The 20,654-nt window shown below is 32.3% G+C and overlaps 1 protein-coding gene across 3 annotated transcripts in view; it reads left to right on the top strand.

The window, feature by feature from the left end:
- Positions 1-3,109: 3,109 nt before the first annotated feature.
- The window catches only part of LOC126880445 (protein RCC2 homolog), a 38,205-nt gene continuing 20,660 nt past the window's right edge, over positions 3,110-20,654 (top strand). The window contains exons 1-2 of one of the 3 annotated variants that reach the window (XM_050644322.1): positions 3,111-3,330; positions 3,374-3,730. In XM_050644322.1, the coding sequence (XP_050500279.1) occupies positions 3,407-3,730 (324 nt within the window). In that variant the 5' untranslated portion in view covers positions 3,111-3,330; positions 3,374-3,406. Of the gene's footprint in view, positions 3,731-20,654 lie in introns of all 3 variants that reach the window. The other 2 variants (XM_050644318.1, XM_050644309.1) reach the window with 2 other exon arrangements.

Genomic DNA, 20,654 nt, shown 5'->3' with positions numbered 1-20,654 from the left:
ATACGAGATCCTTTGTAAAAGATATATGTAAAATTCCCTAAATAAGGGTTACATTAAATCACAGAACGTTTTCGGATTAAGAAATCCATCATCAGTGTTACTAAAAGCCAAAAAATAACATGCCTGAGCCACCAAAATGTTTTGCGTGAAAACCCTTTAAATGTTTACAGTTGTTTTGTTATACTACATATTAATAAAAATACTCAATGATGTTGCAAATATACCTGGATATTACCCAGGGTAACATAGGAATCTTCCCACGTGGTTGAAATTTGAGGATTAAAACCTCACATATTGAAGTTCAGTGGCCAACTTAGTTGGACAATTAATTTTTTTAAATTAGTTTGAGTTCTTTATAAATATATGTTGATTTATATTTACTGTCTATTAAAAACTTTTGATATACAATGTGTGTTTTTATTGGACGGGGGGCCCCGCATCCCAACAGAAACCAGGGCCCGCGGATCTATCAGTACGCTACTGCTAAAGAGTATTACTTCATAAAGTTGACGGAGTTTGAATATCTATTAGAATATTATCTAATAGTATCTAAGCGGATTTCAAGAGGAAGGAAGATGCAGTCTTGCATGCAGTCCTGCAGGAACCCTACACAAACTACTAAGAGCAAAAAACATCCCCAGAGAGGCAAAATTGAGACTGTACCGAACAATAATCCCGCCCACAGTTCTTCACGGAAGCGAAACATGGGTTATGAACAAAAATCAAGAAAATATGCTGAACATTTGGGAGCGGAGTGTCGTAAGGAAGATATTCGGAGGAGTAAAAGACGATAAAGGTGTTTGGAGGAGACGAACAAATGTTAAGATGTACCTGATTAGAGAGCTGTACCTGAATCCACAAATTAGCTAGACCGTCAGAACAAAGAGACTTAGATGGTTAGGTCATCTTGCGAGAATGGCTGACGGAAGGTATGGGCAAAGGGCTCGTTGCAGAGAGAGGAAGAAAAAAGAAAAGAGGACTACTACAAACAAAGTGGCTAGAAGCGGGTCAGGAAGACCTTGAAACAATCGGAATAACAACTTGGAGAACTGCAAATGCAAATGGGGCCACATCCTGATCTCATTTGCATTTGATTCAAATCATCGATTTCGATTTTCCATGATGTGGCCCATGGTTGCTAAAAGATTGACGATCCCTGCTGTAACTGCTCCATATTCTTCAAGAAGTAGCCCTAGACAGGGTGATTAATTAAGAATGTCCAATCTCTGAGTTTAGATTCTAGACCTCAAAATATTAAGATTTAACCCAAATCACTTATATAAAATGTGCCTCGTTACTGAGTTACAGGGTGTTCTATTTAAAAATTTAATAACCATTTTTACCCAGTACTTTAAAACTATTTGACATATCCTTGTCATACTTTGAGGAAAGTGTAGTTGCCGTACACCCTACTAAATTATGATAAACAAACGTTTCTGGCTACTACCAGATGCGTACGACAGGGGACAGTGCATGGTTTACCCTTCCCAAATTCTACGCCACTGGCGAAATTGCTATTTTAGCACAATATTTCGATTTTCCAATACTTTCTATGTAAATAATATACTCTTCATTCGTGACGTTAAGGTCATTAGTTTTCGAGATACTTGAAGTTGAAAATGAAACTTTACAGTTATTTTGATTAATGTATTGTGCCCCTTCATTTTTAACTTCAAATATCTCGAAAATTAATGATTTTATCGATACGAATGAAAAGTATATTATTTACATAGAATGTATTAGAGAATCTAAAAATTATGCTGAAATGGCAATTCCATCAGTGGCGTAGAATTTGGGAAGGTTCAACCATTCATTTTTCCCTGTACGCCTCTGATAATAGCCAGAAACGTTTATTTAACATAAATTAGTAAGGTGTGCAGTACCTACACTTTTTGGCAAGTATGATACGGCAATTTCAAATACTTTTAAAGTACTGAGTACAAATAATTTTTAAAATTTTAAATCAAACATCCCTATTACATAAATATTAACTATTTGTATCCAGTATTTTAAAAGTATTTGACATATCCTTATCATACTTAGCAGATAGTGTAGATACTGTACTAAAATATGTGTAGAACCTACTAAAATATGTTAAATAAAACTTTCTGGCTAGTACCAGAGGCGTACGACAGGGGAAAGTGAATGGTTGACCCTTCCCACATTCTACGCCACTGGCGGAATTACTATTTTATTGCAATTTTTCGATTCTCCAATACTTTCTATGCAAATAATATACTCTTCATCCGTACCGAAAAAATCATTAGTTTTCCAGATATTTAAAGTTAAAAATGAAGGAGCACAATACATTAATCAAAATAGCTATGCCGTTTAATTTTCAACTTCAAATATCTCGAAAACTAATGACTTTAACGTTACGAATGAAGAGTATATTATTTACATAGAAAGTATTGGAAAATCGAAATATTGTGCTAAAATAGCAATTTCGCCAGTGGCGTAGAATTTGGGAAGGGTTAACCATTCACTTTCCCCTGTCGTACGCCTCTGGTAGTAGCCAGAAAAGTTTATTTATCATAATTTAGTAGGATGTATGAAACCTATATTTTCTGCCAAGTATGACAAGGATATGTCAAATAGTTTTTAAGCCCTGGGTAAAAATAATTATTAAATTTTTAAATAAAAGTAACTCAGTAACGAGCCACATTTTAATTAAATGATTTGGGTTAAATCTTAATATTTTGAGGTCTAGAATCTACATCTCTAAGATTGGACATTCTTAATGAATCACCCTGTATATTATAGGGCTACTTTGCATAATAAGTTGCCTATATTTTGGCGGTTCATAATATTATTATTATTTGAATTTCAAAACGATTATAAAGTGCAAATAACAAAAAGTAAATGATTGTTATTGATTATTACTTTCAGTATTTACCATTTATTAATAAATTACAGAATATAATATATGACAATTAATATATTTTTAACACCTGGAATTTAAGACAATTGAAATTTGATCAAATGGGAACCAGGTGTAAAAGTAACGACATACGTTTCGAACATTGACATTTAAAAACAATAGTTAAAAATATAAGTTTCTAAAATTTATGTTGGCAGCAATAGTTTAGTGATTTGTGCCGATGAAAACATCATAAAATGCCGCTAATAAAAAATACAGTTGTTTGGTTTGGTTTGTATCCGCTTTCGTTGGGTGATTAGCCATTTTGCTTTTTGCTCAATTCTAGAGAAAGCCGGTTTCCCATAATTTCGCATCTACCTCAAAATTTGTATCTTTATCGTTTAAAAATCGCTTTACAATTTACATTTTAGTACATTTAATCATTTTAACACTAAAATAAAGAACTAAAGGTGTGTGTAAATTTGTTTCTGGAGAGTACCGTTGTTTTCTCAGCTTAACCTTTATCTCTTTGTGCAGAATTTTACCATGTCCGCATCTCTTAAGAGAAAGAGGGCTCCCTCGAAGAAGGCAGCTGGGAAGAAAAATAAGAAAAGCTTAGACATGGATTCGGATTTAAGTGAAGGCAGTGGTGGTGAAAATAATGTTCAACCTGATGAAGTCCTCATAGCCGGACATGGGGATATTGATGAAACCCCTTTGCCAAAAGAGTTGTTGAATACCATAATCAAGCCTGCTGGACAGCTGGTCTTTTTCGGAAATGTGAACTGGGACACGATGGGCAAAAGGGAAGTAAAGGGACAGAAAATTTTGCCTATGTTGTATTGGCCCCACAGGTTTACTGATCTAAGGGTATGTATTACCTATTTGTATTTATAACATTATATATCGAAAATAACTAATTACTGCACACCAATACCATCTGTTAATTATTTCCAATATCTGATAAGAATTCTAATCATCAGGTGTACTATACAGGCTAATGAACTTTGTCACTAGGTACAACTATACTGTGATTAGTTGTAAGAAAGAATTATTAAATAGTTCTATGGTCTGTTTTTAAACCAAGAGGAGTAATTCAAATTTAATGGGCCGTAATGCTTGTTTATAATTGGTCCAACCTCAGTCAAGTTTACTCCACTGTTATGAAATTTTGACATTTATGAAATTTTGACACTACTGGCATTTCATAGGTTAATTAAGTTATATCAGCGATTTTTTGTGTTTTCTGCCTTACCTATTCCTTTAATTTTTAGATTTTTAGTCTATTTTTATATAAAAAACAGTTGTTTTTAGAACTCTTTAGCGACATATTAGTATAGTATAATGTGTATGGATTACCATCGAAGGCCTAATGATCAACCAAAAAAGAAGATGTATTTGGTGATTTTTCTAGTGACTTTCTTGGGTGTGAATCTGTCTTTTTATTTTACTCCTCTTGGTTTAAAAACAAACCATAGTTAAAGTGAGTTTATATTTTCATAGGAAGATACTTTTTATGTATTTAATCATTGTTTAATTCCTAAAAACAAATCTTCAGTAATATTTATAATAGGGGAGTGCATTTAGATTTTCACTTCGGAAAAAATCAAACAAGATAAAACTTTTTGTAGTTTCATTAAGAAATGTTTAATAAACAACATATCAAAAAGTTCTACTCGAGAAGTGGGTGCTTCATTTTTTATTAAACAAATGAACAGCGAAGTTAGATGTTTTTTAAATAACTCCGAAAATATAATTTTTAGAAAAAAAACTGACTTGACCATTGAAAAATTCAGAAAATTTTACAAAAAAAACCTTATTGGGACCGTGCAAGTTCGGCAAAGCGACCTCTGTTTCTACGCTCTGTACTTTTATTCGCACTTTTAATTATATTGGCCAATTATATTAGTCCTGGTTGCTGGATAATTGTCAAGACCATAGTCCAAAAAAATAATAAGAAGAAAAAATAAGATGCAGGTTATGTTTAGCAAACGTAAACAATTGTATGTAGTAAATAAAATCAGTTATTAAAATGCAGTACTGCAATCAAAATACAATTAATTAAATTTACCTTTACATAATAATTGCATATCATATCAATATTGTGGAGCAATATATAATTTTTCTGCATCAATGACAGAAGGTATGAAATATACGTCAATTTGACAATTTCAATTGACAATATGAATTATTTAAGATAGATGCAATATTTCTCCGCGACTCGCGCACGGTCGTTTCTCGTTTCCCTTTCCAAGTACTTGCACACCGCGAATATAAAGATTTTTCTAAAATTAAATCTCTAGCTTCTGTAATTTTTTATTTATAACGCTAAAGTCACCCTTCTCACACACATTGGCGCAATGTAAACTAGCGTTGGAAGAATTGCACGGTTGAGTTTTTTAAATGTAATTCTTTAACTAATGGATCAAAAGAAATTTTACAAATTGGACATGAAAGATGATAAAATAAGCTATCTTATGGTTGTAATAAAAAGAAATAAAATGTATGGACATAAGTACGGTGTGGGCGGAAAGTGAGACTTACATGAATTTTGTTTAAAAATGTGTAACTAATACAATTTTACTTACAAAGCTCTCAAATTTGCACAACTTACCTCTCAATCATCTTACTAAACGATGTTTCATTAAAAAAAAATCTCAAAAATTTAATTCAAATAATACGCTGTCTCAAAAAATGTAATTTTTGAAAACTTAGTAGTTCTACAGAATTCCCACCACTTTAAGACGGTATTACTCAAGTTTGAATAAATCTAATACAATTTTTTTAATATTTTTTAAAGCCTAGGATGTAATCTTTAAAAAACACTGAATTATTTTAGATTAAAAATGAAATAAACAATTTCTTTTTGAGAAAACTAAGAAAGATAACAAAAATGTAATACAAAAACCGAAAATTACCAGCTGAAAAAATGTATATACAGAGTGATCAAAACTTTTTTCTGTAAAACTTACCTAAAATTAATTTAATAATAAGCTTCAAAAATAATAAATGTTCAACAAAAAAATTTTTTTTAGCTCTTATACAGTATGTCTGCGTAACTTGGAACCTATTGATAACTTTTTTAATATCAGTTTTACGAAAAAAAGTTATTCTTTATAAAATACTCTGCATCGTATATAACATAAGATGCAACCATTAAATATCAAATTTTGTTAATTTTGTACGAGGTATGTCAAAAAATATGAATTTCACTCAAGAGTAAAGTACCTTTATATTTCACAATATCGAAAATTTTTATAAAGAAAAGTTGTTTGGAATTAAAAACTATGTTCCAATATGTAATTATATCCTTCTAATCGAAAATTTGTTTTTTTTTAATATTGTTTCAAATTAATTATACCAAACATCATTAAATTTTCACTTATTATTTATGATAACTGATTTATTATTAATTTTATGAAGAAAATTATTCGTCATAAATAGCTGTGCATGGTCTAACACTTAATATGCAAATATAAAATATTATATTTTATCAATATTATACGAGGTATTATGTAAAAAAATTGCATAAAAGTGTAATTGCATATTGACACATCGTTTTTAATTCTGAACAACTTTCCATAATAACAATTTTCAGTATTATGAAAAATATAGGTATTTTACTCCTAACTGAAATTTTTATTTATTGACATATCTTGTACAAAATTGATATTTTATGATTGCATTTAAAGTTTTAGAATATGCAGAGCTTTTTACTAAGAATAACTTTTTATTTATGATTCCATTGCAACAATTTTTTGAATATTGAAGAGATAGATTTTGAATAATTGGTTCTTTCTTTCTAATACATTTTAATTTTTAATATTTTTGTGAAAATTATTTGTTTATCTTTTTTTTTAAGAATGAAATTCCATATTTGTTTGATTGGATTCTACTTGTTTTTCATTTAAAGATCCGCCATTTTGAAATTTAAATTTTTAATCTTTAATTCAGATTCAACAACCTGTTAAAAATAAAGACAATAAATGTTTTAGAAAAATGTTCTTTTTTATGTTCTTTTTAGAAAATCCGCATTTTGGATCTGCCATTTTATAGTTTATAATGTTAACATTTAAGTTAGGTTTATCAAAGCTCTCAAAAATAAATATATGTAGAAATAAATACATTTTGTAAAGAAATTATGATTTTACAACTATTTTTAAGTTATCCGCCATTTTGGATCTGCCATTTTATAATTTAAATTATCAAAATTTGATTCAGGTTCAGCAACCTCTCAAAAATATCCACATATATGTAAACAAACACGTTTTATAAAAAAAAATTCGGATTTTACAACTGCTTTTTAAGGAATTTTAGGAAAAAATCCGCCATTTTGAATTTGCAAATTGTAATGTCTGATTCGGGTTCAGCATAATCAAAACTAAAATAAAAACATTTTTTTATCAAAATAAAATGTTGAATTCACCCATATTCTTAACATTATTTATACAAAACAATTGTTATTGTCTAAACAATTAATAAACAATTAGCGGCGAAATTTGTGAGTAGAACTTTTTACTTTAACATATTTATAAACTAACAAAAAAAGTTTTAGAAAAATATAACCTTGTTTGATTTTTTCCGAAACATTGTATCTTCTCGTTCTAATTGCACTCCCCTATAATATGTATGCAAAGGTACTATTGTTTTGTCTTCTTAGTACTGTATTTTTTAATATGCTATTATAGTGTAGGAAACTAAGGTTGAACCTAGCAAAATGGACACAAGTCCGGTTTTATTTTTTTTTTCTGGTATATCAAGGGGTGCTTATTATAAGACTAACTTTTTCTGAAAAAAATTCGCCCCGGAACCCCCCTTTTCACCCCTTTAAAGGGGGTAATTTGTGGTTTTTGCGGAACGTAGCCCTTCCTGTACCTTTTACAAAAAATTTCTTTTATAGAAATATGAAGAGGACTATATTTTCTACGATTTATTTCCCGACAGCATCTGTCTATCATCCACCTTTAGCGGGGGTGGCGCCCCAAAGTTGACAAGTTTTTATAAAAGATGCTTTTAAAAAATATATATTTTTCCCTAATGTCCACTTTACATCAACAATAAATTGAACAAGAAATTGACAAAGTTAATCAAGGCCAAATTTAACGTGTACAAAATGTATGGTTTGTAAAAGAAAATGAAGGAATTTGATGAAATAGAACAATTGGATATGTTTTATTTTGTCAATTTTCTTTTTATTTATGGCAAAATTGGGTGTTTTGTATAAGTCAAATTTGACCTTGAATAACTTCAATTTCTTGTTCAATTTATTGTTGATGTAAAGTGCATTTAACTGTAACGGAAATTAAGAAGAAATCCTGCTGCAATTATTCACAAATAATTGATTGATTTTTTGGTATAGGTTTCACTTAAGGGTAATTGCCCTTTTTTTTAATTACAGGGTGTTACATTTTAAAAAACCCCTTTTTATACCATCTGAACCGTTTATACTAGAGTTAAAAGACTTTCAGCGATTACCCATGTACTGGTGCTATTTACAAATTTGTATAATGCATCCCCATTTTTCCCCAGAACCACCCAAAAAAAAAAGAAGAATTAATAAATAGATTTTCTTGGAATCCTTCTCACACAATGCCCTTTATTAATATGCTTCATATATCATTTTGTGCACGTTATTATTACCCATGCATGGTCACCAAAAGCGATTTCATATTGCAACCCCTTTAGCCAAAAAAAATAAATAAAATGGGGGGTTGAAAATTTTTTTTTGTTTTTTGCTTTTTGATCCATATGGGCATATGCTTCATCAATACTGCTTTTCAAAAATATATATGGTTATTGCCATCCCTGTGGAAACCACCCCTATCCTTGAAAATATACTGCAGAAACTACCCCTATCCCTTGGCGAGCATGTTTTTACGATTTTCTCATTACCTATGCATTCTTTCTCAACAAAACTTATACAAGGTTAAAGACCACTATTTACTCTAAAAATTAGGTCCTATTCATTTTTTTCGTATAAGTAACCGTTACGGCACAGTGGCGCAGTAAACCTCATATATGCTTTGGCGGGCTCCAGTTTTTGTTTTTTTTTTTCGTCATCTGTTCGTTTTATTGATAAAGTACTTAGGTAAAATAAAACAACACAGTGTAACCTACAAATTATGACTTGTGCACATTTTACAATCTTTGCACCCCAAAGCCACAGTGGTGGCCCAAAATCAATTTTTGCATATTTTCGCCACCTACACGCATTTTATTGCATTAATGCTACCTTAATAGCACAATATTTACCCTTAGGTGGTCGCTAAGCAGTGGCGGATCCAGGGAGGGGCGATGGGGGTGATCACCTCCCCCCCTCTCAAACCAAGTGATATTATATTCAAAGATTATAAAAATATTCTTTTATTTTTATAGAAATTTAGCCAATTGGCACCCCCCTCTTAACGATGCTGGATCCTCCACTGTCGCTAAAGCATAAAAAGTATGCCATTCTTATAAAAATAATAATATAATATAAGTACAGTAGAGCGTCGATTATCTGAACTAATTGGGAGACATGGGTGTTCAGAAAACCGATTTGTTCGGATAATCGAACTATATTGATATAGTCATACATATTTATATCCACAAGTGAATAAAAGCCATATCTATATACATACCTACATATTTATTTATATCTGGATAATGACAAATAGCAATTAAACGAAAAAGTGCAGTGTTTGCAACAGCAACAACATATTTTTGACTTTATAACGTCAAGGTTAAACGTTTCAATTTTCGTAAGTTTAAGATTGTGTTTTTATCATTTTAAGAAGTACTTTTATAATAATACTGTGCAGTTTGTATTGTTCGGATTCTATATTATCTTTTCCGATAATAAGAACGACGAAAAATCTGTGGATTGAAGATATATTTGAAGATTTCGTTTTGAGGTTAGGATGGATAACAACATGTGTAGTGCTTGCTCCCTTGATTTGGGCAATGATGAAAAGCAGATTATTGCCTGCGACAGCTGTAGATCTAAATTACATCTGGCTGAAAAATGCTCTGGTTTATCTACATCTGAGACAAGAGCAGTGGTTCTTCAGAAGCGACTTCTAATGTACTTTTGTAGTGACTGTCGAGATGCTTTTAAAAATGTGCCCATTTTTGTGAGGAGGTTTATGATGCTGGAAGAAGAAATAACCAGCTTAAAGAATAAAATTAATCAGCTGGAAAATAATAGTTCTCAGACTTCTGCCAACTCAATCTATTATGAGGTTCAGCAGCGCATTGAACGAGCTAACAACCTAATAATCTATAAGATGCCTGAATCTAATTCTAATATCCTGTCAGAACGTATTAATCATGATAAAGGTAAGGTTAATGAGATTTTTCGTTTACTCGGTATACAACAACAAGAGTCCAGCATTGAGCATGTAGTTCGCATTGGCAAATCATCAGATTCTAATCGAATTAGACCAGTCAAGGTAGTATGTAACTCTAATACTGTGAAACTAGCCCTTAAATCAGGCAATAAACTTAGGGGGTCAATCTACAGCATCTCTAGAGATCAAACCAGAATGGAAATAGATGCTTACAAGGCAGCAAAAAGAGAACTGGAAGAAAGAAAATCTGCTGGTGAAGTAAATCTGGGCATTATATATCAAAATGGGGCCCCAGTAGTTAAAGAAACTAAGCAAAAAAACTAGTTTCATCCCCATTAGCAGTATTTTATCAAAATGTTGGTGGCCTGCGAACCAAATTATTTGATGTGATAAAGAGTATTTCATGTTGTTCTTATGACATTATAATATTTGCTGAAAGTAACCTTAATGATAATATAACCGATTGTGAGATTGCATGTGTTGGCTTTAATATCTACAGATTTGACAGATCTTTAAGGACGAGTCCCAAACAAAGCGGTGGTGGTGTTCTGGTTTTTGTGAGCAAGAAGATACAATCTCAACGTATCTCTATTAATGAAGACAGAGTTGAGCAAATCTATATCCTATGCCAATATAAAACAACAAGGTTTGTGGTGGGTGGAGTATACATTCCTCCACAATCTTCACGAGATACTTACAGTTTGCATTGTCAATCTATAGAAGATATTACCATACGTTACACTTCACTTAACATATACATATTTGGTGATTACAACCTACCCAATGCAACTTGGCTGAATGATGAGTATGGATTAATGGTTCAGTGTCCTGGAGGGGATCCTGCAATAGATGTTGCTCAAGAGTTAGGGTTTTTAAAATTCTTTCAACACATTAATGTTCCTAATAATCGTAATGTATTTTTAGATTTGGTTTTTTCAAATGTTAGGGAATTAAATGTCTTGAAAGCAAAAGATCCTTTGGTAGACCCTAGCCAACACCATGTGGGTTATGAGTGTTTTTTAAACTTAGATTTAACTGATTCAAAAAATTTAAAATATGATGAATTTTTTTATGATTTTGTAAATGGAAACTACGCTGAACTCAATAACTTCCTTGCATCCATAGATTGGCAGAACTGTCTGGTTGAGGGTGTTGATAATTCTGTGGGTTTGTTCTATGATGTTCTGTTGACAGGGATAGCATTGTTTGTACCATTAAAAAGATTCAGAACATCTACCTTCCCTAAATGGTTTTCCCACGAACTCAGGAATTTAACGCAGGAGAAAAAACGTGCCCACTCTATGTACATGAGAAGTCAGTCTGATGCTGAATATGTTAGGTTTTCTCGCCTTAGGGCTGAGTGTAAGCGTTTGTCTGATACATGCTTTAGTGGCTATATGGGTGGAGTAGACATTAGCTTAAAAAATAACCCTAAATCATTTTGGAAGTTCATTAATGACAAGCGATCTACTCATAGCTTACCGAGCTCTTTATTTTATTTAGACCAATCAGCATCTAACGGTCAAGATATAGCAAATTTATTTAAGAAGTTCTTTCAAACTGTTTACTTGCCTAATAATGGTCAGCTCCGGGTGCCCTGCTACCCTGAGGGTAGCAATGTAAGTACATGTATTAGACCTGCTGCGATATCCATAATTGAAATTTTTGACAGTATAAGTGATCTTCCCAATAAGCTGTCAGCTGGTCCTGATGGTGTGCCTAATTATCTTTTGAAAAAGTGTGTCTGTACTCTAGTCATACCTTTGCATTTACTGTTTAACAGGTCTTTAGCGACATCTATGTTTCCGGCTGCTTGGAAGGAGAGCTACGTTATACCTGTATATAAAAATGGGCAAAAGGATAACATTGAAAATTATCGCAGCATATGCATTCAGTCTGCAATACCCAAGCTTTTTGACAGCCTGGTGGCCAAGCAGCTTTCTTGGTTGTGTAACGGATTAATTTCTGATTCGCAGCATGGCTTTCGCATAAAAAGGTCTGCTGCGACGAACTTGGTCGAGTATCAGTCTGACTTATTGTGTCAAATGGAGGATCGTAAACAGATAGATGCCATATACACGGATTTTTCGAAAGCGTTTGATCGTGTTGATCACCAGATACTCTTGGAAAAGCTGGTGTCTGTGGGTTTTGATGTTAACTTTGTCGAGTGGATTAAGAACTCCTCATCGGGGCGTACTCAACGAGTGAAGATTGGTAGCTATTTATCTGACATTATTACAGTAAGCTCCGGAGTTGCTCAGGGTGGCCATACTTCTCCGCTTCTATTTATCATCTTTGTTAATGATATAAATAATTGCTTTTTGAATAGTAAATGCTTAATGCTAGCTGATGATCTGAAATTCTGGAGACCAGTGGATGGTTTGTTGGACCAGGCGTTGTTGCAGGAGGATCTTGATAGACTGCAGGAGTGGTGTGTTCGAAACAAACTTTTCTTGAATGCCAGGAAATGCTGTTTTATAAGCTTCTTTCGGAAAGTCAGTAGAATTGAAACAGATTACATCATTAATAATCAGCCACTTGAATATGTATCTTCCGTTAGGGATTTGGGTGTTGTTTTGGATGAGAAGCTTTCTTTTGTGGAGCATATAAATGCTGTATCTGTGAAGGCAGCTAAACTTTTGGGATTTGTTACAAGAAATTGCAAATTCTTCTCTATTGAATCTACTAGGCTTGTTTACTGTAGCTTAGTAAGGTCCCTCTTGGAGTACAGTTCTGTGGTTTGGTCACCCTATTTCCAGACTCATATTGATACTATCGAGAGAATACAACATAGATTCTTGAGATCATGTGCTTACTATACACAAACTATCATTGTCAATCACGATTATTCTTTTCTTGAACAACAGTTGTCCCTACCTCCACTTAAGGTACGCCGTGACATAGCAGGTGCTGTTTTCATTTTTAGGATCATAAATGGACTTATAGATTCTCCCAATCTTTTAAGTCAGATTAATTTTAATGTTCCTTATCAAGCTCTCCGTTACCATAATATGTTTAAAATACCTTTCCATAGAACATTGTATGGCGTTCACAACCCACTTGATAGGTATATGGGATTGTTAAATAATTACGAACTTGATTTATTTAATATAACTCTAAATCAATTAAAAAGATCTCTTGCTCTGTGATGTTATTTTTATACTCTTAAGTGTTATGTTTGTATGTTGTATATTTTTTTGTAGTCAATATTTATGTTATATATTAATTTTTGTGACATATGAAATTTTTCAGTGTTTTTATACTTTTCTAATTCTCTATTTTTTAGATTAATTAAGTCATATTTAACACATTGAATTTATTATTACCTTTTGGAAATGTATTAATATTTAACTGTAATTTTTCTGTTAATGGGGTTATCCCGTATAATAATAAATAAATAAATAAAAAAAAAATAAAAGTTATTCCGTTACTTTCAGATAGTAATGCTTCTTCAAAAATGGATTCACTATACACATTGAATAGTACCTAACTGAGACATAATATTATCCCTGCCTAACTCCTCTCCTGATTTAAATTTCTGAACTGAGTTCAATATTTATTACATTTTGTGCTTTGATTCCAGTAAATGTTTGATATTATTTGTAAGTCCCTTTTGTCTATGTTTTTTGTTTTTAGAATTTGGATTCATTTTTCATGTCTTACTGTCAAATGCTGTTTCAAAAGCAATGTAACAAACATGCAATCTGAACCCAAACTGACTAATATCTACTCCTTCCAGCTTTTTATTTATACAACCATTTATTACCTTCAGGAATAATTTGAAAACATGAATGATATTGTCCGTATTTACTGAAGTCTTGTAACAGTTTGTATTTTTACGTATAACAAAAAAGGTGGAGAGTAACCACTGTTTTGGTATGTGTTCGTTTTGTATACTGTGTTAACACATTGGTATGTGTCCGTTTTGTATACTGTGTTAACACTTAAAAGTTCATATATCCAATGGCATACATGCGAGCCATCCGCACATTGGTGGAGGTACTATGTGGCTCACATGTATGCAATGCACATGTAAAGTGTTAAGCAAGTTTACTATAAAGTGTAATGTTTAATCATTTACGAGGGTCGTTTTTTTTTCAACCTCCTTTTGTCCATAAAAAATTCCTGTCAAGCGTTTCGCCATTGCGGTGCGCAGTGGGCGACAGCGCATCTCCCCCACTACACTCTACATTAATCCCGACTTCCAGGCATCAGTCTGTACTGTGCTACACACGAAACAACATGGCCGCGACAATTAGTTCTCCCGCCAAGTGTGAATTATGCGCTGTCATTCGCTTTCATTTGATACACACACTTGACACATCAAGGATGTGCCCTCTGGGTAATACATCATTTTTGGTGGCGAATTTAATTTCTCATCCCAAAAAACCCTGCTTACCAAATTCCGTGTTGTTATCCCATGCCTGTCAGGAAATATTCAAGAATAAATAAAATAAAAGTTTAACTTTGACACCCTGTATTTCGGTCATTATCAACGTTCATACTAAGGTAAGTTAGCTTAAATCGACCTATTTTAAGCTTAGGAATCAAGGTTAAGCTATGGCCCATTCTTTACCAAACACCCTGTATTATACAAGCTGATGACTATTTTAAAAATGTTTTTGAATTTTAAAAGATCTAAAAACCACAATTTTTTTAAAAAAGAGATAACTCCTTTTCAAACTGAGCTGGTTTTAAGTCAGATTAATTCTGACTTAAACATCTTTTAAGTCAGATTAATTTTAATGTTCCTTATCAAGCTCTCCGTTACCATAATATGTTTAAAATACCTTTCCATAGAACATTGTATGGCGTTCACAACCCACTTGATAGGTATATGGGATTGTTAAATAATTACGAACTTGATTTATTTAATATAACTCTAAATCAATTAAAAAGATCTCTTGCTCTGTGATGTTATTTTTATACTCTTAAGTGTTATGTTTGTATGTTGTATATTTTTTTGTAGTCAATATTTATGTTATATATTAATTTTTGTGACATATGAAATTTTTCAGTGTTTTTATACTTTTCTAATTCTCTATTTTTTAGATTAATTAAGTCATATTTAACACATTGAATTTATTATTACCTTTTGGAAATGTATTAATATTTAACTGTAATTTTTCTGTTAATGGGGTTATCCCGTATAATAATAAATAAAAAAAAAATTTTTGGATACAATAATGAAGAAAATTGAAGATATTTTAAGGGTTAATTACTAACGCTTGATCAGTACTCGAGTACGGGGCGCGGGAGTCGGGAGTTCGGTTGATCGACGTTAGGATAATCGACGCTCTACTGTATTTCACTTTATTTATTAATTCTTCTTTTTTTGGGGTGGTTCCGGGGAAAAAATGGGGATGCATTATACAAATTTGTAAATAGCACCAGTACATGGGTAATCGCTGAAAGTCTTTTAATTCTAGCATAAACGGTTCAGATGGTATAAAAAGGGGTTTTTTAAAATGTAACACCCTGTAATTAAAAGAAGAGCAATTACCCTTAAGTGAAACCTATACCAAAAAAAAATCAATTATTTGTGAATAATTGCAGCAGGATTTCTTCTTAATTTCCGTTACAGTTAGGGAAAATGTATATTTTTTAAAAACTTGTCAACTTTGGGGCGCCACCCCCGCTAAACGGTGGATGATAGACAGATGCTGTCAGGAAATAAATCGTAGAAAATATAGTCCTCTTCATATTTCTATAAAAGAAATTTTTTGTAAAAGGTACAGGAAGGGCTACGTTCTGCAAAAACCACAAATTACCCCCTTTAAAGAGGTGAAAAGGGGGGTTCCGGGGCGAAAGTTTTTCAGAAAAAGTTAGTCTTGTAATAAGCACCCCTTGACATAATAGAAAAAAAAAATAAAACCGGACTTGTGTCCATTTTGCAAGGTTCAACCTCTGTTTCCTACACTATTAGAAATTGCTTTTAAATGTTAATAAGAGAAGTAATACAGCAGTAAATTGAATCTGTTATTATTAAAAGGGGTCATCTCCACTTTTTTGACATTTCCACTTTTTGTTGAATTTGTACTACACAGACACATCTATTCCATATAAAAACGGGTCAACTTTCAATATTATTATCCTAAGAAAAGTATCCCCGCAAACCAGCTCAGTTTGAAAAGGAGTTATCTCTTTTTTAAAAAAATTGTGGTTTTTAGATCTTTTAAAATTCAAAACCATTTTTAAAATAGTCATCAGCTTGTATAATACAGGGTGTTTGGTAAAGAATGGGCCATAGCTTAACCTTGATTCCTAAGCTTAAAATAGGTCGATTTAAGCTAACTTACCTTAGTATGAACGTTGATAATGACCGAAATACAGGGTGTCAAAGTTAAACTTTTATTTTATTTATTCTTGAATATTTCCTGACAGGCATGGGATAACAACACGGAATTTGGTAAGCAGGGTTTTTTGGGATGAGAAATTAAATTCGCCACCAAAAATGATGTATTACCCAGAGGGCACATCCTTGATGTGTCAAGTGTGTGTATCAAATGAAAGCGAATGACAGCGCATAATTCACACTTGGCGGGAGAACTAATTGTCGCGGCCATGTTGTTTCGTGTGTAGCACAGTACAGACTGATGCCTGGAAGTCGGGATTAATGTAGAGTGTAGTGGGGGAGATGCGCTGTCGCCCACTGCGCACCGCAATGGCGAAACGCTTGACAGGAATTTTTTATGGACAAAAGGAGGTTGAAAAAAAAACGACCCTCGTAAATGATTAAACATTACACTTTATAGTAAACTTGCTTAACACTTTACATGTGCATTGCATACATGTGAGCCACATAGTACCTCCACCAATGTGCGGATGGCTCACATGTATGCCATTGGATATATGAACTTTTAAGTGTTAACACAGTATACAAAACGGACACATACCAATGTGTTAACACAGTATACAAAACGGACACATACCAAAACAGTGGTTACTCTCCACCTTTTTTGTTATACGTAAAAATACAAACTGTTACAAGACTTCAGTAAATACGGACAATATCATTCATGTTTTCAAATTATTCCTGAAGGTAATAAATGGTTGTATAAATAAAAAGCTGGAAGGAGTAGATATTAGTCAGTTTGGGTTCAGATTGCATGTTTGTTACATTGCTTTTGAAACAGCATTTGACAGTAAGACATGAAAAATGAATCCAAATTCTAAAAACAAAAAACATAGACAAAAGGGACTTACGAATAATATCAAACATTTACTGGAATCAAAGCACAAAATGTAATAAATATTGAACTCAGTTCAGAAATTTAAATCAGGAGAGGAGTTAGGCAGGGATAATATTATGTCTCAGTTAGGTACTATTCAATGTGTATAGTGAATCCATTTTTGAAGAAGCATTACTATCTGAAAGTAACGGAATAACTTTTATTTTTTTTTTTTTTATTTATTTATTTATTATTATACGGGATAACCCCATTAACAGAAAAATTACAGTTAAATATTAATACATTTCCAAAAGGTAATAATAAATTCAATGTGTTAAATATGACTTAATTAATCTAAAAAATAGAGAATTAGAAAAGTATAAAAACACTGAAAAATTTCATATGTCACAAAAATTAATATATAACATAAATATTGACTACAAAAAAATATACAACATACAAACATAACACTTAAGAGTATAAAAATAACATCACAGAGCAAGAGATCTTTTTAATTGATTTAGAGTTATATTAAATAAATCAAGTTCGTAATTATTTAACAATCCCATATACCTATCAAGTGGGTTGTGAACGCCATACAATGTTCTATGGAAAGGTATTTTAAACATATTATGGTAACGGAGAGCTTGATAAGGAACATTAAAATTAATCTGACTTAAAAGATTGGGAGAATCTATAAGTCCATTTATGATCCTAAAAATGAAAACAGCACCTGCTATGTCACGGCGTACCTTAAGTGGAGGTAGGGACAACTGTTGTTCAAGAAAAGAATAATCGTGATTGACAATGATAGTTTGTGTATAGTAAGCACATGATCTCAAGAATCTATGTTGTATTCTCTCGATAGTATCAATATGAGTCTGGAAATAGGGTGACCAAACCACAGAACTGTACTCCAAGAGGGACCTTACTAAGCTACAGTAAACAAGCCTAGTAGATTCAATAGAGAAGAATTTGCAATTTCTTGTAACAAATCCCAAAAGTTTAGCTGCCTTCACAGATACAGCATTTATATGCTCCACAAAAGAAAGCTTCTCATCCAAAACAACACCCAAATCCCTAACGGAAGATACATATTCAAGTGGCTGATTATTAATGATGTAATCTGTTTCAATTCTACTGACTTTCCGAAAGAAGCTTATAAAACAGCATTTCCTGGCATTCAAGAAAAGTTTGTTTCGAACACACCACTCCTGCAGTCTATCAAGATCCTCCTGCAACAACGCCTGGTCCAACAAACCATCCACTGGTCTCCAGAATTTCAGATCATCAGCTAGCATTAAGCATTTACTATTCAAAAAGCAATTATTTATATCATTAACAAAGATGATAAATAGAAGCGGAGAAGTATGGCCACCCTGAGCAACTCCGGAGCTTACTGTAATAATGTCAGATAAATAGCTACCAATCTTCACTCGTTGAGTACGCCCCGATGAGGAGTTCTTAATCCACTCGACAAAGTTAACATCAAAACCCACAGACACCAGCTTTTCCAAGAGTATCTGGTGATCAACACGATCAAACGCTTTCGAAAAATCCGTGTATATGGCATCTATCTGTTTACGATCCTCCATTTGACACAATAAGTCAGACTGATACTCGACCAAGTTCGTCGCAGCAGACCTTTTTATGCGAAAGCCATGCTGCGAATCGGAAATTAATCCGTTACACAACCAAGAAAGCTGCTTGGCCACCAGGCTGTCAAAAAGCTTGGGTATTGCAGACTGAATGCATATGCTGCGATAATTTTCAATGTTATCCTTTTGCCCATTTTTATATACAGGTATAACGTAGCTCTCCTTCCAAGCAGCCGGAAACATAGATGTCGCTAAAGACCTGTTAAACAGTAAATGCAAAGGTACGACTAGAGTACAGACACACTTTTTCAAAAGATAATTAGGCACACCATCAGGACCAGCTGACAGCTTATTGGGAAGATCACTTATACTGTCAAAAATTTCAATTATGGATATCGCAGCAGGTCTAATACATGTACTTACATTGCTACCCTCAGGGTAGCAGGGCACCCGGAGCTGACCATTATTAGGCAAGTAAACAGTTTGAAAGAACTTCTTAAATAAATTTGCTATATCTTGACTAGTATCTTGCTATATCTTAACTATTAACATCATAAGATATGCAGATGACACAGTGATTGTGGTAAGCTGTGTTGAACAACTCCAACTATTACTAAACAAAACAAACAGTTTATGTGAAAAATATGGATTAAAAATAAACAACAAAAAAAAGACTAAATATATGATCGTAACTAATAAAACAATATAGAAATCTACCCATAGAAAGGAATAAATACAAATATTATATAATAAGACTAAATATATGATAATAACTAATAAAACAATATAGAAATCTACCCATAGAAAGGAATAAATACAAATACCTCGGAACTTGGATTTCAGAAAATAATGATCAAACAATAAGGGCTACGATAGAAATAGCAAGAAATGCGTTTCTAAAAATGAAAACAATTCTCTGCAATAAAGACCTTAGATTAACACGTATGGTGCCCATCTTGAACAAACACCACTGATTTTGATAGTTTGATTTTGATTTGATCAGTTTTTGTAAAATAGAAGATTTTTATTTTTTTATAAGTGTGGTAAGCTGTCAAAATTATTATATCAAATGTATCACCTATTTTTGATTTATTTTAAACATATACGAGGTAGACACAAAGGAACAAAATATTTCCATCAGGGGGAAGAAAATATTCTATAAATACAAATAAAAATATTGTTTTTCAAAAATACTAATTAAAAGAGAATAAATATATAGCATTATTTTTGGTCCCAATAGACCACTGTCATACAGTTTTATTATTTAGATGTCGTCCATCTGAGTGTTAATTGAAGATCATAGTCATATATCAATTTGCCCATATAAAATTTTGATTTTTGTTTGATTCTTATTATTTTGCACATCTTTTTTATTGAAATGTTATTTCTTCAGTGGGTGTCTCTTAACTGATATCCTCCTTGGTATATTCTCTCTCTCTCTTTCTATATCTTCTTTTGTTTTATGCATTTTTCATTATTACATATCTAGACCCGGAAGGAATAAACACTTAAATTGAAAATAAGAAAAATTTTACAGGGGAAGGTTTAAAGTGTCTGGTGAAAAAGTTTAAAGGCAAATATTCTCTTTTATAATGTATTTGTATGATATTATTTATGAGCCTTTCAACTGTGCTATCCATATTAATGCATTATGATTAAACAATAAAATAACTGACTTAAGTTATGTTCAACTGGA

This window comes from Diabrotica virgifera, chromosome 1, assembly GCF_917563875.1.
Source record: "Diabrotica virgifera virgifera chromosome 1, PGI_DIABVI_V3a".
NCBI classification, from domain to species: domain Eukaryota; kingdom Metazoa; phylum Arthropoda; class Insecta; order Coleoptera; family Chrysomelidae; genus Diabrotica; species Diabrotica virgifera.
The sequence above is the reverse complement of the archived record's forward strand: the minus strand, read 5'-3'. Positions and strand labels throughout refer to the sequence as shown.